The 24,367-nt window shown below is 48.3% G+C and overlaps 1 protein-coding gene across 1 annotated transcript; it reads right to left on the bottom strand.

Annotated features, from left to right (window-relative positions):
* Positions 1-295: 295 nt before the first annotated feature.
* gas2l1 (growth arrest-specific 2 like 1) lies at positions 296-24,140 on the bottom strand. Its single transcript, XM_060054781.1, has 5 exons — positions 22,019-24,140; positions 12,134-12,241; positions 8,157-8,253; positions 6,975-7,275; positions 296-4,749 (listed from the first exon to the last, which is right to left on the bottom strand). Exons 1-5 carry the CDS (start codon positions 22,733-22,735, stop codon positions 2,682-2,684), a joined length of 3,291 nt encoding a protein of 1,096 aa, XP_059910764.1. The 5' UTR covers positions 22,736-24,140; the 3' UTR covers positions 296-2,681.
* Between the last annotated feature and the right edge of the window lie 227 nt (positions 24,141-24,367).

The following is a 24,367-nucleotide window of genomic DNA, read 5'->3' as shown; positions in this document are numbered from 1 at the left end:
CAGATCCATCCCGAGATAGAGGGGTGGTCCGAGTCCATCCTAGGTGCATTGCTGTGCAATAATCCAATAATAAAGGTGTATGATAGCTATAAAGGTGTATGATAGTTCGCCATGTATTATTTTGAGATCAGCTACAGTCAGAAAAGCTAATTTAATACAGAGAGCTCTGTGTTGAAACTATATTGTGTTTAGCCGCTCATGAGCTAAAAATAGGCCTGTAATCACCCCAATACAAGAGGAAAACATGGTGTTATCGAAGAATGGCACAATACATTTCATTAATCAGACTAATGAATTGCATTTCAGAGGAAAATATTTATTACAATTTAACACCATTTCATCTTGGCAGCATCTTGAAAACAATGCTATTGCAGTATTGCTATTTAATGCATACAAATATCACAATGTCAAGCACTTAATACATTGAACCAATGTTTTAGAGAAGATAAAGATTATAGCAAAAAAACAAATTACTTTTCATGTTGGCCAGGAACATTCTTTTTTTTTTAAGACCTTTAGGGAAATAGTGAGAAGGACCACAAGTGGGTAAGCAAGATGAATTCACTCAAGGGGTTTTCTGAACAAATAATTTAGCTTGAGCCAATTCAACATTGAAAGCCATTTTGAAAGTTTAGATGTTTGCATGTAATATAATTCCATATTGGGATCCTGGGTTTGGGACAGTGATGAGCGTCAACTCAACTTGGTATTTGAAGAAGCTGCTGTTGAAACAGTCAAAAGAACATGTCTTTGAACAATCTAAGTAGTGCAAACATGCCTGTTTGCCGAATGAATCCACCATTTGTTGTTGTGGCAACCAGCCATCCTTTGGATCGTATACAGTAGACACATATTAGACCTTCCTTCTCTTACATACTTACAACACTCCAAACATACTCATGATGCTATATCCTTTCATAAATAAATAAATAAGATCAACACAACATCCCCACTCTTTTCTGAAGTTATAACCTGATTATTATTTAAATAATATTTACATGAGAACACATGGTAACTTTCCCCCTTTAGATTTGCTGTCCGGCTCCGTTTCATCGTTTGTTTTCAAATTGTCTCCAAAACGTGTCAAATGGTTTGCTAACATTTGATGGAGCAATTTTATCTATTTAACAATTTTACATCAGTCATTTGAAAAGCTTTATAAAATATGAAAGAAATACATGCAGCTCTTTAAAAAGATAAAAAGTTAGATTATTTTGAAGGTATGACCTTCCAAATAAGCCTTACAATGCAATTCCCACCTTTCGACCTGCAAAGACATGTCCTAGATCCTAAACCTGTTAATAACGCAACTTCCACACCCATGTCATTATGCAAATATGGTCCTCATTAAAAAAATCATCAAAAAATAACCTTTCCTCTCAAGTATTATTATTATTTGCAAACTGATAACTCATCTTAAGGGACAGATTAGATGGAATTCAGTGATTACAACAAATGTGTATGTTGATCATTACAAACTGAAAATCTATTTACTAATTCATTCCACAATCAGAATTAAATGGGATGCATGTCATTTTAAGTAAAAATGGCAAAGATCTCAATATTGGAGAAAAAAAAAAAATTGCTAGAATGTCTTAAGGCAAGGGGAATTGTCAAGGCATTTTCAACACCAACATTGCATAGCTAAGGCAGCGACTGTATATCATAAATATGTACATTATGTATGTTGAAGTTATGTACACAGTACCCACAACATTCTGTGAGCTACACTTTGCACATATATTTACACATTCATTAAACAGCTGTTCACACATGTACAGTCAAGTTAAAGAGCATTATCTTTTCAGTGACATACTAAACACATATCTACCATCCACGGGTAGGGTGCATTGGACATCTTTTAAACTGTGTTTTACTGCAGCAACCTAAAAACCTAGAAGCAAAATGCCTATTTGGATTACCAAGACTGTGAGAAGCCGTGAGCAAGTGACAGTGAAAATAGATAAAATGTACAGAAGTTGGTTGGCCTGTACATGTGATATATAGTGTACTAAGTCTGAAAGATGATGAAGATACAGGTGACTAGTATGTTATACATTTTTTATGTTGTGGAATGTCAGCCTTGAATGCTTAATGACCTGTATTTTGATTATGACGGCAAGAATAGATATTGTAGCAAACCACAAGAGGGAGCCATTGCGCTTAATTGTATTCCAAGGGCTGAAATGCCTGTGGGTTATGTTCTGAGTCCCTGGCATGTAATGTAACCATGCCTCTTAGTGAGGCATACGTTATTGCATATGCTCTTTCTGTCAGTATCAGTCTTGCTCTCTCTCTCTTTTCTCTCTATTTCACTCCTCTGTCTCTCTACCTCAATCACTCTTTCCAACCAATTAATCGGACACAAATCCCTCTGATTACTGTGGATGAGGGATGTAGGTGCAGTACCTTGTAGTTCGCGAAACCTTCTCCATACACGTTAAAACATTTTAAATGAATGTAAATCAAACTTCACAAATCATTACTTTGGTAATAAATAATTTGGCTTGAATGCAAGAAATATTATCCCCATTATGATCAGGGGTCATCTAAACGGGGACAAAAAGAAACAGAAAACCTGCAATAACAACAGCAGCCGAAAGTCCAGTCACTCTCCAGTTGTGGTCTTCACACAGTAGTAAGCATGAGGAGAACATCCCCTCGAATATCACAATCATGAGCTACATCCAGGCCTCAGCGTCCACTGCCCCAGGCTGTGCAGGGAAGGGGAACTGCTGGTTGGACGAGTGGGAGTGGGGGTCGTTCATGTTGGCCTTGTGCGAGAGGGATCTCCCGTTGGAGCGGGCGACCTGCGGAGACCCCGGCGGTGTGCTGTGAGGGGTGAGGGCCCTCTGAGTCTGTAGGTCTCTGTAGCTCACGGGCGTGGGGATGCGGGAGGGACTGTGGTCGGGCCTGTTGTCGGTTCGAGGCCGCGTCCGGGGCCGCAGCTTGAGCTTGTAGATGGAGGGGTCGCTCTTCTTCTGCCCTTTCTTCGGTCGCAGGACCACCCCACCGTCGCTGTTCCCGTTAGTCAGGGCCGAGGGGGGAGGAGATGACTCTGAGTGGGACTCGCTCAGGCTGAAGCACATGGAGGAGTTCTCACTGGAAGAGTCCTGGTAGGAGCAGTCTTCAGATGTGGGCAGGGCCACTGGAGAAGGGCATTCCTCCGGGCCAGGGAGACCCTGGTGTTCCTGCTCACCGTCCTCCATGTCGTACGGCAGGTTTGGTTGTTGTTCCGGTAGAGGGATGTCTCCCTCGGGGCCTGAGCCCCATCGAGGGGGTCCCCGATGGTCGCTCAGCACCTCCCCCGAGGGACAGCCCCCCGAGCCTCCGTTCAGCTTCCTACAATTGAAAGTCGGTAACGGGGGGATCTGATTGGGGGATGTGGTGGGTTCCGTGTCTCCGAGGCCAGCCAGAGACGAGGGCATGGCCTCCCTCTCCTCCACAGAGCCGGAGATAGCCGGGAGCTTCGTCAGGGTCCCTTCACGCTCCCCCCAGCGCTCCAGCTCGCCCTGCCTCCCGTTCTGCAGCCCTCCGGGGGTCTGGCGGTGCGGTGGGCCGGAGAGCTCCTCCAGGTGGAGGTGATGGGGGATGGGCCTCTTTGATTCCCTCAGGTCCGGCAGAGCTCCCATTTTAGCGCCAACATTCAGGGAGGACGTCGAGGAGTTTGAAGAAGAATAGGCAGAGTCAGTGACGTTGGGGTCGGCCGCTGGCGGTACAGAAAGTGCCCCGGCTCCCCGCTGTGGCCGCTTGGGGACAGGGACTCCGTCGGACCCTCGGCTCGGCGCTCCTCTGCCCCGCTGGGTGTTGGCGAGGAACTCGGCCTCAAAGCTGCGGTACAAGTCCTGCTCCTTCTGGGGGTCCAGAGCGGGCAGCATCTGGACGCCAAAGCCCGGTCCGTCCTCCTCGACCTCCTCGGCCCCCGACCAGCCCCTGTGGGGGGGCGGGCCTCGACCGGCGGTGTCTGGGACATGTCCGGACCTGGGGGAGCGAGGGGGATTATGATGATGGGAGTGGCGGGGGGAGGGGTGGGGAGCGCGCCGGCCTCCGGATGTCACCGGCGGCAGGAGGCGGGTTCTGCCCATGGAGGGCGAGCGGGGGGCCGGGGGTCTGGGGGTCACGGTGGTCTTCTTGCTGGGGCTACTGCTGCTGCTGCTCTGGAGGCCTTTAACTGGGGAGTTGGAACATGAGGAAGACTGCCTCTTGGCGAAGCCTCCCACTATCCTAGGGGTTGAAGGGGGCACTTGTCTGGCCTCCCTCCTCTCTGAGAGGGGGGGCTGGGGGTCTCTATAGTGCGGCCCGGGGCTGGCGTCGCTCATACGGCTGTGGGTGGGGGGTTTTCCCTGGCTTTGGGAGCGAGCGGCTTGAAGTCTACGCGGGACCTCATTGGCCAGAGAGCGGCCCCTCTCTGTGCGGGGGTTCCGGGGCCCGTCAGAGGGTCCCTGCGGGGGGATGGGTTTGAGGATGGACGTGGGGGCGGGGCGTTCCCGGGACTGGCTGCGTGCGCGGGGCATCGGGCGGCGCTGGCCCGGGGCGGAGGCTGCTCCGCCTCCGGGCCTCTCGATCACATGTTTCCCCTCCTTCCGGTTGACGAGCAGGACCACCTCGTCACCGGAGCGCCGGGAGGAGTTTGTCAAGCTCCTCCTGGCGCCTCCCCCACATCCACCTCCTCCTCCCTTCGATGAGGTGGTCGAGGAGTCACTGTCTCCTGAGAGACGCCTTGTCAGGGGCAACATGGTCTCCCTGTTCCTGAAAGAGGGAGAGGAGAAAAGAGACAACATAATTAATATACACTATATATATGACCTCTGAGGTGGACCTCTACTGCTGACCTCTGAGGTGGACCTCTACCGCTGACCTCTGAGGTGGACCTCTACCGCTGACCTCTGAGGTGGACCTCTACCGCTGACCTCTGAGGTGGACCTCTACCGCTGACCTCTGAGGTGGACCTCTACCGCTGACCTCTGAGGTGGACCTCTACTGCTGACCTCTGAGGTGGACCTCTACCGCTGACCTCTGAGGTGGACCTCTACCGCTGACCTCTGAGGTGGACCTCTACCGCTGACCTCTGAGGTGGACCTCTACCGCTGACCTCTGAGGTGGACCTTTACCGCTGACCTCGGGGACTACCTGGTTTCCCCTTGGACATGTGATCTCCAAGGAGATCACTCCAACTGCAGTTCTTTTCCAACAACCAACAAAGAAACTGCAGTGTTGTCATCAACTGCTAGTCTCCTCAAGCCTAAACTAAATCATTGCTTTATTCTTCAGTAAGGGACCGTGTATCAAGACATGGAATCATGCCTAGGTCTGGGTATCGTGGCCAATTTCCTAAATCGATTCGATTTCGATTCATAAGGTTCTGAATCGATTAATCACGATTCGATTCGATTCAATCTGCTCTTAAATAATGAAAATGGCTCAACTGTGTTACAAAATACAAATGTACTTTAGTTTTAAGTGCAAACAGGTTTTAAGTGCAAACTAACCCTAACCCTAACCCGATTAGAAAGGAATTGCAAGTGAAAGTGTACTAGAACTACAACATTCCATCACTGCAAATTGCATTAAGGCAATGTTTAATAAAGTTCAAAAAAAATAATAATGGTAAAAAATAAAAAAAATAAAAAAAGATCTCATGCCTTTAATCGATATTGCAAAATTTAGTTTGTCTATCCAAAATCGATTGGATAGACAAACTAAAGTCTATCCAAAATCGATTAAATCGATTTTTTTAACCCAGCCCTATTCATGCAGTTTGTGTAATAAAGCTGCTTCTGCTACAACCACCACTAATAATTATATAAGAAGAAGAAGGAGAAGGAGACGATTCATGATTAGGTTTTAAATCCCACCACGTAGCAATTTAAAAACAGACTACCGATAAAACTCAGAGGAAACTAAAATGTAATCGGAGTAGCCATTCCTTTAGAAAAAGGCAAGGGGCCAAGATAAAGGAAAAAAGTATGGTTGTTCTCGTTTGTTTCACTTATCTTGAATCCCACCTGTTGACCTGCTTAGTCTGGCGGTCAGATTATCTGCTTTATGGAGTCTGGGGAACTTGGAGGGAAAGCCCCGCCCCAAAGCCCTGCTCCCCTTACGTCTGGACTCAGACATCACTCAACCGAGCACCGCCTGGGCCAGGGGCCAAAGTAAACCAACCCAAGGCCCCAAACTGTGTTTAACAATGGCGGCTCCACGCACTGACGTATCAGGAAGGTATGTGACTCACCCAACGTTGGCTTATAGGAAACAGGGCCAGCTCTAATGATCTGCATGTATCCAAAAGGGAGGGTGTTCTGCTGGCCATGACATGCCAGTGCCCACAAAACAATCCCACTTTGTCAGGAATCTGGAGCCAAACAAACACAGAGCCACTTTCCATCCCCCCATCGGCCTCACATTCATTCAGTCAACGAGTGTGTGCCGCGGAGAGATCACTGGGAACAAAGGCTTGATTAACCGCTCTCTGAGCCATTAATGTAATTAACTCAACAAACTCAGAGAGGAGAAGAGGGAGTGGAGAGGGGGTTCTAGAGAACAGGCGCCAGAGGACATAGCAGGGGAGAGGGCACTGAGGGCAACTCAAGAGATGAATATAAAAAAATAATTTAGTTTTAGCCGCTAGGGGGAGCCAGAGGGTGTTGTGTCCAGCTATTTGACGGGACAGTGTCACCTGAGATTATATAAATCTTCTCAACTATAATCTGCGGCTTCCTGGCCTTTGTATAAACTGTGTGTGATTGTATGATTGTGGGATTGCAAAGGTTATCTTAACTCACAAGCCATTGTCCAAAAGCTTCTTGCATCCCGCCACAAGCTCCGTTAACCCATCAACTATACTGAACTACCCATAAAAGAAACCATTTCCTGTCGGTGCCTTGATGTTCCTTCACAGTGACCCTGTAGCCTAATGACTCCCTCATGACGCTACCATGCTACCATGCCACATCCACAGCCTGAGCGAGGCTCACCTGAGGGGGTTGAACTGGCGCGGCTCTGAGCGGTCCCTGGGCGGTCGGGGCAGCAGGGGCCGCCCGGCGCCGGGGTCCGGCTCGTTGCCGGGGGCGATGAGGGCCGGGTGGGAGCGGCCCTGCCGGCCGGAGGAACACGAGGCGGAGGGGGTCTCCAGGGTCCGTCGGTCAGGGGTCTTGTGAGGAGCGTCGCTGCGCCAGTGAGGCCCCGGGCTGGTCGAGCGAGAGGAGTGGGCGCTGGAGGACTTGCTGTGGCCTCCCTGGCCCTGGTTGCTGGCCTTAGCCTGGTGGTAGCGGTGAGCTAGCACCAGCAGGGGCACAATGAAACCATGTTAGAGGGAGCAGAGATAGGATTGAAGGCATTGGTAGGTGATAGGCAGGTTGGGCTCTATAGGTTTACAGAAACCAGAAAAGACAGTTTCAGCCAATTTCCTACTGGCTATTTTGATGCCGTCATCAAGTCCTGGAAGACAGGCATGATGTTATTGCCATCACTAGGGCTGTCAATCCATCTCTGAAGGGATCAATGTGCAGCTGTCCTATATTTGGTATTTTAATAATATTCATAGGAATATTGATATATATACTGTATAATTCTCCTCAAAGATGAGCATTGATCATTGATCATCATTCGGTACGCAGCAGCTGCAGATCAGAGCTGGATCCGCTCTGTGCAGTGTGTGGTGTTCTGTGCGTTTCTCTTAATGAGCAGTGTTAGCTTGAAGCGTGACCTAATGTCAGCTGCCTGCACACACAGCCTGGGATGATTTGAGTTTGGCTTCGGTGTGGAGCCTTTGAAGGCCAGGGGCCTGGATCACGTCTGCCTCTCCAGTCTGGTCGGACCAGCTACAGCCGCTGCTCTTAGTCCTTTCATTGGTGTGATTAGCACGATAGCTTCTATCAAAGCTACGGTACAAAGAATTTGGGAACTTAATTATTCACTGGCATTATTAATAAAGGTGAATTCAACAAGCAAATATTCAAATTTGACATAATACAGGCCACTACCTTTGTAAGAACCAAATATGTATCAGTCAAAGATACAAATACACATATATAATGATATATTACGTAATATTTAGGATGTAGGATGTAGGTCTGAGGTTCAGCTCCAACCCTACACAGGAACAGTGAGTAAGTTCTTTAAATAGTTAGTTTACAGGAAACAGGAAGTGACCTCACCAAAGGCAGCGCAGCGGCAGGGATCATGCTTGTCCAGATAGTGCTCCAAGGTGTCCCAGCCCCCCCCCACGCGCACCATCACATGGGTACGGAGGACCTGAGGAGACGAGGAACACAGACTCGGATCAAACACAGACACACACACCATCACACAACCCACATACACAGACACACAGATAATCCAAACCCACACAGACACATAAACCCCCCCCCACACACACACACACACACTCACACACACACACAATGCCCACACACACACACAATGCCCACACACACACACATGCAAACACACACGCAAACACACAACCCCCTCACATACACACAAACACAACTCATAAAGAAGTGCTTTAACCAGATGCTTCACCTCGAAAAATTCAAATACCACACACACACAGCGGTTAATAGACATGCAAATCTTAAAGTGGGACAGCATGCCATGCCCCCCTGAGCACCCCCATGTCCACAGTGTTACGTAACAGTCCCATTAGAGGCTCCCCCTAACCCAATGCCCTGTACCTCCCCTCCCACGCATCACCACCCACACACTCTGCTCGGCTCTCCCTCCCCCCAGCTGGGCCATTATGAGGCCGCTCATCGCCATGCCAACACTTTTAAAGGAGACAGGGAGGAATAATGAAGAGCAGTGGAGGTGGTTGAAAGGCTCTGACGCCTCTCTCTCTCCCTCTCTCCCCCTCCCTCCCTCTCTCTCTCTCTCTCTCTCTCTCTCTCTCTCTCTCTCTCTCTCTCTCTCTCTCTCTCTCTCTCTCTCTCTCTCTCTCTCTCTCTCTCTCTCTCTCTCTCTCTCTCTCTCTCTCTCTCTCTCTCTCTCTCTCTCTCTCTCTCTCTCTCTCTCTCTCTCTCTCTCCCTCCCTGTGGTCAGAGGAACAGGGCTGGATTAGCAGTACCCCCTCCCCTCCTCTGTTACTCCCCCTCCCTCTTCCCTCCTCCCCCATCACCCGGGGGTGGTTGTATAACTTAGCATTGTGGTGCTATGATATCATATGCGATGAGGTCGGTCCTAGCTAAGGCCGTGACCCACATGGCGTCCGTTCCCTCCCCCCGGACGGGAGGGGATGGACCCCAGAATCAGACGGGAGGGGATGGCCCCAGGATCAGAGGGGAGGGGATGGACCCCAGAATCAGAGGGGAGGGGATGGACCCCAGAATCAGAGGGGAGGGGATGGACCCCAGAATCAGAGGGGAGGGGATGGACCCCAGAATCAGAGGGGAGGAGATGGACCCCAGAATCAGAGGGGAGGAGATGGACCCCAGAATCAAAGGGGAGGGGATGGACCCCAGAATCAGAGGGGAGGAGATGGACCCCAGAATCAGAGGGGAGGAGATGGACCCCAGGCCCAGACGGTGTTTGGCCTTTCCTTCCTATCCTCTGAACTAGGGCGTGTGGTGAGGCTGATATCAGCTCTGGGATGCCTGATCAAGCTGGAGGAATTATGAGGGTTTTGTGCGCTAGCAATAATAATGACATCCAATCCGCTCCCAGGGCGTCCTGCCCTCACAACTGGAGACATCCCATCCCAGTTTCCTAGGCAACGGCCAACAGATGAGATTTGAAATCAAAACGGGGTAGACATACAACAAAATTCAAATCAATGAAATACATATTATTTATGATATCATATAAAGTTATATATATATATATATATATATATAACTTGCATCTCTTTTTTAATTTAAATACCAGTTGTCCTTTCTAATTAAGGTCATTCTTTTGTTTGTTATTACCAAAGATAAACCCTAAAAGGACATATATGCCCTCATTTTCAGATTATTATTTTTTGTTTTTTCAATTATTATATAATAACATAAATATTATATCATGGAACCATAAATTGTGCAGCTCACATTACGATAACAATCAACCGCCCTGCCACGTCCCTAAAGCCCAAAAACCCTTACCCCAAAACCCTAATCCTATAACCCCATAACCCTATAACCCCATAAACCTAACCCTATAACCATAACCCCATAAACCTAACCCCATAACTCAAACTCTATAACCCCAACCCTAACCCCATAACCCTAACCCTATAACCCTAAACCCATAACTCTAACCCCATAACCCTAACCTATAACCCTAACCCCATAACCCTAACCCTATAACCATAACCCTAACCCCATAACTCCAACTCTATAACCCCAACCCTAACCCTATAACCCTAAACCCATAACCCTAACCCCATAACCCCGTAAACCTAACCCCCTAACCATATAACCCCACTCTGCTCCAGCCTCGACCAGCTCTCTGGGACTTGGCAGCTGAATTAAAGCTGGTTGGCAGCGATGGAGGCTCCAGGCTTCCTCCCCCCCTGTTAAACGAGGGACACGTGTTGTTGCCTGCACTAGAGGCTGCTCGGAACACACTTAATCACCCTCAGATCATCCATCAGGGGAGGCCACTGGCAGGAAGGAGAGGAACCTTACACAGAGGATACACCCAAGCACCGACAGGGACAGACAGACAGACGGACAGACGGACGGACGGACGGACGGACGGACGGACGGACGGACGGACGGACGGACGGACGGACGGACGGACGGACGGACAGACAGACAAACAGACAGGGAGATAAACCGAGGGATCGTCTTTCTACGTGTTCTTGTCCCGTCCCGTTGGGAAGGCGCACAGTGATGCACATTTTGAGGGGATAATTCCGCTAAAATGCATTACAACTCAATCAACAGGCATTTTTTGATCTGTAATAAGTAGAAAGTACAGATATTTGTCTTGATGGAAGGGAGTAAAAGAAAACCGCAGTCAGGAAAAATAAATACTCAATAATAGTACAGATACCTGAAAACAAAGTATTTGTACTTTGCTACTGTCCACCTCTGGAGTCAGACATATGAAGACAGATTAACAGATATGAAGACATTCATGTACATGCATGCAGAGGCACGCAGACACGCAGACACACCCACACACACCCACACCCACACCCACACCCACACACACACACACACACACACACACACACACGATTTCAAAGATTGAAATGTGCAAACGTGCACATTCAAAGATTGTCATCCCAAAATAAATGATATATGCTTATGGGGCAGCAATACATTGACATGTATTATGTGAGTAAATATATTATATGTCTTTCACAATTTGAGGATATTTCTTTTTTTATAGAAATGAAAAAAGGCCATTGTGCACCCGATTTTCTTGAAAATGCAAAACCGTAAAATGAGGGGAAAATATTGACAACAATTATCGACCTCCCGCCAGAGCGGTTCGGTGAAGGCAGAGCGTTTGGAATGAGACCCAGAGACTCCATTAACTCCTCGTGGTTATCATGGGGAAACTGAACACGGAATCAATCCCGGCATCTACCCCAACTTCCTGCAGGGGCTGATGGGTCCAGCAGCAACCCACATGGGGCTCAAACTAAGGTGTGGTTCAAGCAGGCTGTGACCGAGATAAGACTGTGTCAGGAAATCACCCAATGCTCTACGTTGTGTTTTGGGATGCAGTAGGAGGCAGATTCATGCAGATTGCAAATACAAGGAGGCAAAGGAAACGGTTTTGTTTGTATTGAAAAGGCCAACGGTTCCGATCCAAGCACACCAGAATAAAAGCCATCTGACCATCATGATTCCCACGCCAGGGAAAGCCCCGTCTACACTGTGTTTCATCAATCGCACTTCATTTCTTATTGGCTCCAATGAATACTGAGCAAAATATGGAAAGTGACGACACTAACCAGAAACAGCTGGACGGGCTGCACCCATGGAATAACCATGACAACTAAGACCTTTAAATGGGGCTATCCCTGCAGACGGATTCAGAGTTTGGATTACCCTTTAATTACCGCTTTATGTTCTTCTTGCATTAACATGTAATGCCAACACTTTGTTGCCAACGTTGGATGCATTGCTGTCAGGACATCCATCACCTGATGATCACCAGATTTGCAATATCTTTTTATTTCATCAAAGGGAGAGCTTATTACCCTGATGAAGATCAAGGCGCTGGAGTCTCCAACTTTGTACTTCCCCTCCGACACCTTGGTCATGGGGAACTGACCGGGGCAGGAGCAGCGGCCCAGGATCTCACGCACCTGCAGACAACAACAACAACAACAACAACAAACATCAGCGTCTACACGTACAGCAGCTCGGTGGAAGACATGGATTCCACAATAACAAAAGGGTCTGTCCCTGAACCTTCCCTGTCCCTCATTATTTATTATATCTTCCCCTGGTGGGAGCTATGTGTGATTAACCCATAGATAATGGTTATTAGTCACATATCAGTGACAGAAAGTCCCTCTGCCTCTGTGTCAATATTCCAATGAATGCCCTGTCTGTGAGCCATGGGGGTTGTCTCACTAGGTGGTGACTTTGGACCAGTCTTTCTGTGAGTCATCTTCCTGCGGAGGGCTCTCTTCCAAATAGCTCCTTGATTAAACACTATGACGCCTCTCCCTTCAAACTCAGCAGACAAAGCATTGCATCACTTCCTGTTCGTGGGTCCAGTTAATGGAACGGTGTGAGGGGAGCACAGGAGGAACATTTAACCGGAGGGGTTGCTTAGTCACCGATTACATATACTTTAGATATGGACAGTAGACACACACACATTCTTACACACAAACATACTCTCTCACAAACACACACACACAATCAAACACACATGCCCACACAAGCAGTCGCACACACATACACTATCTTCCTGTACTTTTATGGGTCAGAGAGGGGGTGAGGCGGTAGAGAACTATTAAGTTAAACATGTGTGTGGTTGTATGTTTATGTGAGACGAGAAAGAATAAACGAGAGAGAGAGAGAGAGAGAGAGAGAGAGAGAGAGAGAGAGAGAGAGAGAGAGAGAGATAGATAGAGAGAGAGAGAGAGAGAGAGAGAGAGAGAGAGAGAGAGAGAGAGAGAGAGAGAGAGAGAGAAGGCTGGTGACATCAGCAGGTCTGTGGTGCCACATGGGTTTGGAGTTGAGCGAGTCAGAGCCGGTGTTTGCTGGAGGCTGTGGTCAGGTAGGGAGGGGAGACGGGCGTGGCCGAGGTGCTTATTAGGGAGACGAGTCAGACACAACTACAGGGCAGGGTGAGAACAGCCTCCCCTGTCACATGGGTTGCCAGGCTCTGGGCTTGTATGATGGATTTCTCCCATATGACTGTCCTCTTACACGAAGGCGTGCACACACTTGTAGGGAAGGACCCACAACGGACAAGCGCGCTCGTGGAAGGAGAAGACAAGTCTTCTAATGTTTGTATGAAAGGCTCAGTTGAACCCACAAAGACATGTTTTAGTGCTCCAGTGCCCTGTCCCTAACCCTCCATCTAACCATTTGATTTGCCCGATATTGCCAAGGGTTTCTGGTTAAGCTATCAATTCTTAGTGGTAATAAGAAAATCGAGTGAAGAAACTGCTGCCCCAGAAGGAGGTGTCAGAACCTTGAAGACTAGTTATTCTGCCATCAAATCTGTGAGGATTGCTGGAGGTCCGGAATGCATGTTGTTCAATGCCAGAGAATCCATGAACTTTGAGGATGCCAACTGGTGTGGCCCCGCCCACCAGCAACACAGAGGGCTGACCTCGAACCAGGTGTGTGAGCGGTGTGTGTATGCATGTAGGCTTCATGTGGGGATGCATGCTTTTCTGTGTGTGTCTGAGTTAATCCATGTGTGTGTTTATCTATGCGTGTGTGTGCCTGCAATGCTTAGATGATTGTGTATCTGGGAGATTAGGGCAGCACCTTGTTATTTGCTGTGAATAGCACCCGTCTTTATTTTCCATGCTAATTAAAGGGGAGGGCAGAAGTAGGGCCAAGCCTTATCATGTTAGCTCTCTGGCCCTCTCTAACCTTAACCCTCTCTAACCCTAATCCCTAACCCTCTCTAACCCTCTCTAAACCTAACCCTCTCTAACTCTAACCCAATCTAATCCTAACCCTCTCTAAACCTAACCCTCTCTAACTCTAACCCAATCGAATCCTAACCCTCTCTAAACCTAACCCTCACTAACTCTAACCCAATCTAATCCTAACCCTCTCTAAACCTAACCCTCTCTAACTCTAACCCAATCTAATCCTAACCCTCTCTAAACCTAACCCTCTCTAACTCTAACCCAATCTAATCCTAAACCTCTCTAAACCTAACCCTCTCTAACTCTAACCCAATCTAATCCTAACCCTCTCTAAACCTAACCCTCTCTAACCCTAACCCTCTCTAACCCTAAACCTCTCTAACCCTTCTACCCCCACACCTAACCTATCCACATCTTCCTTCCATTATTATGAAACTGTCAAAGGAGGGCCTTCAACCATTCAGACCTAACAATATAACCCCTAATAAACAACAGGACTTCAACAGGTACATCTATTTTCCACTGGCCGGGTCCATTCCTCTGCTCTTTCCTTCTCTTTTTCTTCTCCTTTGCTTTTTTTTCTCTGCTCAACCTTCCCAGCTTCTTTTCAGATATTGGAAAAAACCCAGCCAGTGACTTAATGGAAATATCACCGTGGCAACAGACACACACACACACACACACACACACACACACACACACAGTATTAGCCTTCCTTCCCATTTGAACTGGACCGTTTGCTTTTTTTAAACACACACATGTATATACACCCACCCACTCCCACACACGTACACACGAACACGCACACATACAAACACATTGAACACATGCACAAACGCTATACATACATACACCCACACACACCCTGAATACAGAACACACACACCAACGTGTTCAGCTGAGGTCATTTTCTTCTCTCCCACTGTGAGGTGAGAGGCATTACACACACAGAGCACTTTCCAAACCTCCAGATAATTAAAGCCAGTCAAGGACACGCCAGGGTTAAACTCTGGAGCATTATCCAGAGTGTACGTTTCCCATGCCTGTACACAACAGGCAAGAGCCCGGTTGGCCACAGACACAGAGACACAATAACATGGAATGACCCACAAATAGCTGGAGCTGGAAACGGCCTCGCTGCTGTTGAGGAGGAGGGGCTTGTGATGAGGCAGGGCTTGTGAGGAGGGGAGGAGAGAGGGAGGGAGGGCAGGAAACATGCAGGAGTAAACTGGAACGCCAGCAAAAAATAAACTTGAGGATGAATTATGGAAAATATGTTGGTCACATGGGACACATTTACACAGAGAGAGAGAGCTGCTGCAGATGTTTGAGAGAGAGAGACGAGGGAGAGATAGTGAGGCAGAAAGAGATAGAGAGGCAGAGAGAGAGTGGGAGAGAGAGAGAGAGGCAGAGAGAAAGAGTGGGAGAGAGAGAGAGAGGCAGAGAGAGCGAGATAGGCAGAGAGCGAGAGAGGCAGAGAGAGAGGCAGAGAGACAGAGACAAAGAGAGTGAGAGAGAGATATGGGGGCACGCTGTGATTTCATAACCCAATCCCCTCACACAGTGATTGTGATGAGCTCTGGTGGTCGTGTGATCAGGGTTTTGGGGTTGAGCCCACCAAAGACAGCCCAGAGAACGCCTTGGAAAACTCCCTTAAGGTCTGAGGCAGCGATAGATATATTTACATACAGAATTTGCCTATAGATTTGTTTACATTGCAATAGTCACGGCCGCACCTCATAGCTGTAAGTGTTGACTTTGAGGGAGTGGCTCAACAGAGCCAAGGGGGTTGGTGTAATCGCCTCAACCCCTCCCTTCCTGCCTCTTGAAGGAACATGGGGGAGATACGCGGGCAGATACTGGGGAGAGACGTGTATAAACCTTATAGGGGCGTGGTGGTTAGAGGAAGATACACGTGTAACAGTGCATTCATCTGGTTTTTTGACTGTACGAAATGTTGAATGTTGCCAAAGCTGAACAATAAAAAACAAGTGGTGTAACCTCACAGGAATGCATGCTCCATTTATTTTTCTCTCTACATTTGTAGCAGCTTCAGGCAAACAAAGAAGAGATCTTTGCTCAGGGCCAGGCCTACAGTATATGCGTGACACACGTTCAACAACTAAAAACATAAAACAAATACAACAAAACAGGTTCATGAGTAAATACAATGTCATAAAACAATTATTATTTTATTGAACAGTACCTTGAACCTGATTTAAGCACTACTTTAATAATTAATATCATTTTATTGTCCCGTGCCAAACAGCACCGTTGACAAAAAAAGATGCATATAAAGTGGAGATGTGTTTTTGTTTCTGACACAGCCTCCAGCCCTGAGGAAGATACTCCCAGGAAAACCAGAACACAGGGCCAGCAGGTCAACCTCCTGCTGCTCCACAACCGTTCACACCAACCCTCCGTCTGAACCGGGGAACACAGCGCCAAGCCTCGGCACTACAGAACCCGGAGTGATAAAGCTCACAACCATGAGAAGGGGTTGACCATTCTTATCAGAGTACAGACGAGGCCAGTCAGATGATCTCTTGTGGAGCTGTAGCGTGTTCATGTGTGTCTGAATACTTCATCTGCTTCCTTCCCCAACAGCATCAGGGGCCGGGAGTGAATTGAGAGGTTGACTTTCCATTATGCAAAGCCCCTCCGGGACCCTGAAACGATTCAAGTGGGCTAATGGCCCAAACAGAAACCTTCCCTAAGACGAAGAGGACAATACATGTCATAACGGTCATTCCTCTGCATTGAAATGCAGTGAGGAATGCGCTAACTCTTCAGCACTTAGAGCCTTGAGACATTGTTTGAAGGCTCAGAGGGCCACAGCGCCTCCTACCACTCAGTCTTGGCCTATTCTGGACCAGACCAGGACCATCTGAAGGGAACGCAGCGAGCACAGCAGACACCAGCTCCAGGGTCATTCTCCATTCCAAAGACACATTCCTGTCTCATCCAACCCACATGGCTCGAGGCTCAGGGTCACACACATGTAGGGAGAGCAAGGGGGGAGTCACACATAGAAACATACTGAATTAGTCATTGCTTTCCGGGATATTCGGGATATATAGGATAGTAGGCTTGGAATAACTGAGCAATCCGCTTGGAACTGAAGAGTGGACCTCCTGTCCGACGACCCTCTGCTGGGTTTGTACGATGGCTCAGCAGCTTGCACACTCTCTTCACCTTATTACACTGGGACAGCTGTCCCCCACTCAAGGTTATGAGTGATTATGGTCTGCAGAGGGGCTCAATGTCATCACGACGGTCTACACCTGAGACCACTGGGAGACATCCATCAGCAACCAGTTTGGTTTGTGTGGATGCCGTGTAACCCCAAAGATGAATAGATGCATTTCTGTGATACTATCAACTTTATTACCGCGTTAGCACTATAGTATCTTCTGTCCAGAAGATGTAAAAATAAGAATGTGTGTAGTCAGCGTATTTAGTTAAGTGAGATTCCATCCCAAATATTGGATTAGGAGCATTGTGGAATGGGGAATCTATTATCTATTAAGATAAGCACGATGCAACTGTATGGATGGGGTCCAGATGCTGACAACAGAGAGAACCTAACATGTGATGGATGTATGGAAGGGACTGCTGCCTGTCCCAGTGTGGGGAGAGGGATGAAAGGGTGGGGGACTTCCATGCCCCCACAACAAACACATCTTTATCACCATGCTGCTGTTAATGCATTCCCCTGATACACAGAAGAGCAATGCATCACACTGGTACGTTTCTCTCTTTCTACATTCATGTTGCAGCATAGAAAGTGCAGAGAAATGAGGCCTGCTCTGTGCTTCTGCTGCTGTTTTGCAGTGCCTGCTGGGTATTGCATGACACATTAAATTGGCAGAACCATAGAATTTCAATCTCCAAAATAATTCATTTAGAGGAGGTGTGTGTAAAGTATCATACACACACAGAAATACCTCCCTTCACGGAGAGCGCAGGAGTCCGACCCAATGTAAGCCATGGTGACCTACTTTCCACTACCAATGTCTCTCCTTCTCTCTCCCCTTGTGATCTCCCTCCAGCCGGCTCACCCACTCCCTTGCCGTCGCAGTGAGTGGAGCGTCTATTCCAGTCTGCTGGAGCACAGCGCAGCAATGCCCTGCAGGCGTTCAACCCGCACCCTTTCCTTGCGTCCATCCCCCGGAGCATGAGGCCAGTCCGTATACAGGCTGCCGTGTGTGTCCTCTCTCCCACTCCCTCCACCATGACAGCTGAGAACGCCGTACTGCAAACTCATCATCATGGTTGGGGGACGCGCCGTCAGCCGCTCCCGTCTGATCGCTGTACTGTCAAACCCTCTGTGCTGCCTGGTCCTCCTCCTCCCAGTCCAAAACTATGGGATGCATTTCTGCCACTAATCATCTCTGCCACACATCCCTTCTCCATGCACCAGGAGAGCCTTAGAGAGCGGGCGGCCTGCACCTGTGTGTGCCAATGCATCTAAACTACAGGTGTATTGATACGTTCTTAACTATAGGTGTATGGAGGCCTACCCATCCTAACTATAGGTGTATAGAGGCCTACACAGCTAAACTACAGATGTATGAAGGCATACACATCTAAAATACAGGTGTATGGAGGCATACACATCTAAACTACAGGTGTATTGAGGCCTACATATCTTAACTACAGGTGTATGGAGGGGCCTATACATCTAAACTACAGGTGTATGGAGGGGCCTATACATCTAAACTACTGGTGTATGGAGGCCTACACATCTAAACTACAGGTGTATGGAGGCCTACACATCTAAACTACAGGTGTATGGAGGGGCCAATACATCTAAACTACTGGTGTATGGAGGCCTACACATCTAAACTACAGGTGTATGGAGGCCTACACATCTAAACTACAGATGTATGGTGCCTTTGCATGCGGCGGGTATCCTCCATTTTGGTTTGTGTTCTAGTGGGTTTCTAGTTTTTAAAGGCCAACCGGCCCCTAAGGTCTAGTCTGAGTCGATAAGGGAAGAATATCAAAGCGACCAATGAGAGGAGGAGAAGACATGTTCCATTATGTTCCATTGGCTGCAGAGAATACACACAAATTTACAGGATCAACACCATAATCTGAAGGTCGTGAAAACATGACATGCTTGATGAAATGCACTCTCTTCAAAGGATCAACACGGGGGAGGCCATATGGATATTGACCAGCTGCTATGGAATGCCTATAAAAAGCATCGGGATATGGAATTAACACCAGGGTTAATGCAGGTCTATCTGTCTGTGTCTTCAGCCCTGAGCAGACAGAACTGTAACAATACCCCACCAGACAATCCCCACTGACCCGGTGTGGAACACTACCGGTCTGCCCTCCATTAGAGCTTACTTCAGGACCGTTGGGGGGTTGCTAATAGATTCATACATTAATATCTAAATGTATTGTCATTGCGAATAAAACTAACAATATACTATTAAGATACAGTGCTGGCCAATGACTTGCTTTCTATGAGTGATTATTAGAGCTGATCACCTGGAGCTGATCAGCATTTAGGACCAACATGCTATAAGTGTGCCAGCACCAGTCTTGCTCTCTGAAGCCTTATTGTCAGTCTGTTTGGTGAGAGTTCAGTGTGTGAGACTTGTTGCAGAGTCTAGATATGTGCCGTATTCTATTGTTCTGTAAAAAGGGTAAGCTGCCTTTTTGTCTTTACTCTTTTCTTTTCTGGCTTTTTTGGTTGATCCTCGACTGGGTTTTGGTTGAGACATGGAGGGTCTTACAGGTTATGTGGCTAGCCTGAATCCCTTTTAGTTTGTTCCTGCAATGTTTACAGTGTATGGATGAAAAAGAAATGCCTTAAGAATCCCTTTTCTGTGTTGCCTCTGAGTCTGATGCCCACTCAGGGTGATAACATATTTACATGCATGTATTAGCCATTTTTATAAAGGAAATTATAAAAATGGGGCCCTTGGGCCCCATACCAGGTCCCCTCCTGTAGCCCTCAGGGCCCCATACCAGGCCCCCCCCCCTCTCTGGTGGCTGCTGCTTCCCCAGGGCCGTCAGAACTTGCAACCAGCCACAAGGACCTTAATGTTGCCGTATTGATCCTATGAACTCTCCACATACTGGGTAAACTGAACATCGACAAAATGTAAGGAACTTGTTCACCTGCCCACCTCACTATGTTATGTCATTGTCCCCAAATTCTTTCCTTTGTCTATAACAAAGGATACTCCATTTTTACATTCCCTGGATTGCAGTGTATTGTTTGGCCAGTCTTGCCATATTATATTTTTTATGAAAAAATACGTTATCATGACATATTGTGGCATGAATGGTAGATAAGGTTGTTTTTGCTGCCATTAATTTACTACTACAAGGGGTTACTTGCTTTTACTTTAGAGACTAAGTCTCTAGATGCACGATGCAGAAGACCGTTACCGCAGGTCAAGACAAGGCAACACCTGAATCATAGGAACAAGGACAGCGACTTTAGTTTCCTCAAAAGGAGGACATGTCGGTTGCAGATCCGGCTCAGTGTGACACTTTGTGGCACGGAGATGAGGACGTGAGAGCTCTGCCACCAAACCTTGAGTCAATCTCTATTTTACGCAAGTGATATAAGCCTAACTATAACACTGACTCACCTCAACGACTACACAGAGCTCATTTAAATAACCACATTACACAAACAAATGTAAGGATTTGGAATTAACTCAGGGACATGTCCTATGAGTCTATATACTCAGAATGTGGTTTGAATTCAAGACCAAGCTAACCTTCATGACTATCTTGTGTACTGCAGGATAAACGGGAACACAATGTGTTTGAAGAACCAAACCAATCTCTGTTCAAACTATTTTAAAACAATCAACGGTTCTGCACAGGACAACACTATTCTGATGTCTTGAGAGACAGCAGGAATAAAGTCCTGAGTGACGCATGCCATCAGCAAGCATTTTTTCTCAAAGTCAGCATCATCGCTGACCAGCGGGAATGTCCCTCAGCACGCCGACAGAGGTTTCTATAGAGATGGTCATCTTTTGAACTAAGGGCCCAGGCTCACTCAGAACTCAAGGGGAATACCATGATTCAAGGATTACCCTACAGCTTTTCACTTAACGGACTGGATCACTAACATGGAATGATTGTCTACTTCCCCCATCCACTTAGATTTGAAATGCAAGCATAGATCAGTTTGTGAGGCTTCTGGAAGGTTATTGGTTCTCTAAGCACAGGTAGACAGCCAACCCAGGAAGTATAAATTAGGGCCTCAACGGACCCTGAGCTCAGGTGCCAAATACCTATTTTATGTTGGGTTCTTTGGTAAGGCAGAGCATAACAAAGGACAAGAACACACATCCAACATGATGATCCAGCAGAACTGTATCACATCATCAGTGTTACTGCCACAGCATGAGATTGACTGCTGACTGCCCCCCCCCCCCCTCAACACACACACACACAATTTTCTGAAAGGGGGCTTTGTTTCACCTCTCATCCGCAGCAGACGATGAACTCTCAGCTCACCAGAGAGGATGAACTCCTCTCTCATCAGAGACAGTGTGGCTGTAGGCTCCTCTCTTCAGCCTGCTATGTGACCCTTCTTCTCTCATTTTTCGTTTTCGTCTTCGTCTCTACCCCCCCCCCCCCCCCCCCCCTCCCCCGTCCAGTCCCCGGGTGTAACAGAAAACGGATGGATGCTGCTTCAGATTCCACCACAGGGGAGGATGTGGAGTCGCTCGGTTGAAATTGATTTCCCCTCTGGTATGTGAGCGATGATGTGCTGGTGGGCAGAGTCCCAGTGGTGCACTGGTGTCATGACAGTATAGAGAATACTGGTCTGGTTACCGGTGGTGGAGAATCAAACAATGTGGAAGAGACCGCTTTGCTAGTGACAGCTATGCGGTACAAGCTCAGTCTGAGCTATCACAGCTAGAGAAACCTAGTAAACACCTAACTAAGCACTGACATTATGTACATATGAAGCTGGAGTATGATGCCGTGACGGCCAAAGTGACAACACTCTTAGTGACGGCTACTCACCAGCTCGTCCAGGTTTCTCATGTCCAATAAAACTCTTTTCTGCTGCCACACAAATTGCGCCTCATCAGTTTCATCCTCCAAACTCAAACTCTTAGGGACCTCCTTCTGGCTGTAGCGCCTGGCCGGGGGGCTCTGCTGCCCAGGGTCCCCGGCTTCCTCCGGCTCCCGGGGATGAGCCCGGGTCTCCTGGTCCCGGATCTCCTCCTCGATCTCCTCCTCGAGCTGGATCAGCATGGGGGCCAGCATGCCGAACTTGGCCCCCCGCCGCGCCACCTCCAGGAGGCAGAGCACAAAGTTCTTCTCGTTGCATCGCTCCACCAGGTCGTTGGTCTCGAACATCAACACGTCCTTGATCCACAGCTCCTGTCGGCACCACGTGATGAAGTTGGACACGTTGTCCCGCGCCACAAACGACCCGGAGACCACGTTGCGGGACTGAAACACGACGTCCTTGCTGGGCATCCTGAGGGGCCGCGCCGCCTCCGGCCGCTCCCGCTGGAAGTCCAGCGCTGCGCGGTTGACGTTGTTGGCGTGGCGGCAGAGCGCGCAGCCGCCGTCCAGCCCGTCTGCGAAGGTGTCCGCGCTGAGATCCAGGTCGTACAGCGTGTTAAGCCACTCCGCCAGGTCCTCCTTCATGGCGTACAGGTACTCCTCGCTCGACTTGAAGGGCCTGATGCTCTTGGACGCGGCGGACTGGATGTTGCTCTGATCAGCCATGATGCGGGGATAGCGGCCTCTCGTCTGAACTCTTAACGGATCATACCCGCTCGGGTCTCACTCTCTGCTCCCTGACGCCTCGTCCACACGTTAAGACAGAGAGCCGCGTCGACGCGCCCATGACCCGGGGCGAGGCGGTCTCTGAAGGCGCTCCAAGATGAAGAAGCTCCGAGTCCTCGCGGATCTCCACGCACTGCGCACGCGGCGCGTGGCCGCTTTTCCCGGATGTCTCGACAGAAGCCGTTTCCTTCAGCGCGAGCATTGCCGGCCTGGAGCACGCGGACGAGGGGTCTGGCGGGTCGGGTCTGGAGCGGTCCGTCGGGGATCCGCACCCATCAATGCGCGTCGGCTTCTTTCCTCTGCGAGTCTTAGGCGCGACCACGCGACGCGCGGTCCCGCCGTGTCGCTGTGAGCGCGCGGCTCCTTGATGCAGGATGACTTCAGTCTCGCTCAGCCCGTGTAGCTCGCGCCTCGCGCGCAGAATATGTTGACCTGCTCGAGCTCAGACGGACTCATCCCATTACCGGATCAGCACCCGCGAGAGGGGCGGGAAATGAACCCTATCTTCCCTATTTTACAGCGCGCGCCTCCCGACCTGAACATCAAGGTAAATCAACGCGGGGATCAAGCTGTAACACATTTACCACAGTGCACGGTCTGGATCAAACTCACGTACTGGGGGCATAAAGAAGGTATCTCAAGCAATGCGCCAAAAGCCGACCCCCACCTGAGGTGTTCGGGACTCAGCGGTCTAGTCTAGACTGATAGATTATCACATCGTTTAATAGTTGATACGCCATCACTGGATCTGAAACCCAGTGGCCCAGAGTCCTTAGTGCATCTTCAGATACCAACAAGGAGCACATGACCTTAGATCGCACTTGGGACGAGGTTACAGAGCGGCTGGTTCTCCCCTTGGTGCACGTCAGCTAGCTGAGGTCCATTCCTTCACATTAGGGGGTCGCGTTCTCCTCAGATGACCCTGCTGTAATGGGTTCAACTCCTAGGACCCCCGCCCATAGGAGGGAGGCTGGTTCTAAATCCCCCCATCCAGTCTGAACAGTAGGCCTATAAGGGAGGGGGCAGAAGGGGATGACAGACCAATGCCTCCGATGACGTGAATCAAACATTGGACTTTATTTTACAATATAGGCCTGGCTACGGTTAAAAGAATACCTATTCGTTTTTCTCAGTCGCTTTGGTACATTTTTCAGATTAGAATTGAAATTCTCAAAACTACCTGTTCAATCTTCACATCATTGTGTCACTTGTGCACATCAGAAAATCAGTTTCTCAATTATTTGAACAAGTTGCGAATGCTTTGGTACATTCATGCAAATGATTATGTACAATTCTCTGCTCTTTCCTACATTATCAATTGCTTATGTCATGTTAATCAAAATGTATTGTAATCGGTCTCTAGAGTCATTACATGCAAAATGGTTGAACAAGTTGTCACAATGTCAAGCATATTTCTATACATTTCTAAATCTGTCCTGAATTGGTAAATTGCTACCAGGTGATCTTGACTATCTCTAAAGGGGTGAATTGTGAGAAGTGTTAGATATATCAACCAACGATCAACCAGTTTAATGAAATAGCTCAAAGGTGCATCTCATGAAACATAAACTG

This window comes from Gadus macrocephalus, chromosome 6, assembly GCF_031168955.1.
Source record: "Gadus macrocephalus chromosome 6, ASM3116895v1".
Classification (NCBI taxonomy): Eukaryota; Metazoa; Chordata; class Actinopteri; order Gadiformes; family Gadidae; genus Gadus; species Gadus macrocephalus.
Note: the sequence above shows the minus strand (reverse complement) of the source record. Positions and strands in the feature narration are given on the sequence as shown.

Coding starts and splice junctions, on each gene's coding strand:
- gas2l1 (XM_060054781.1), bottom strand. CDS start 22,735: ATGGCTGATCAGAGCAACATCCAGTCCGCCGCGTCCAAGAGCATCAGG. Junction 12,242..22,018: donor TGAGAAACCTGGACGAGCTG/GTGAGTAGCCGT, acceptor TGTTGTCTGCAG/GTGCGTGAGATCCTGGGCCG. Junction 4,750..6,974: donor CGCCAGTTCAACCCCCTCAG/GTGAGCCTCGCT, acceptor TCCCTCTTTCAG/GAACAGGGAGACCATGTTGC.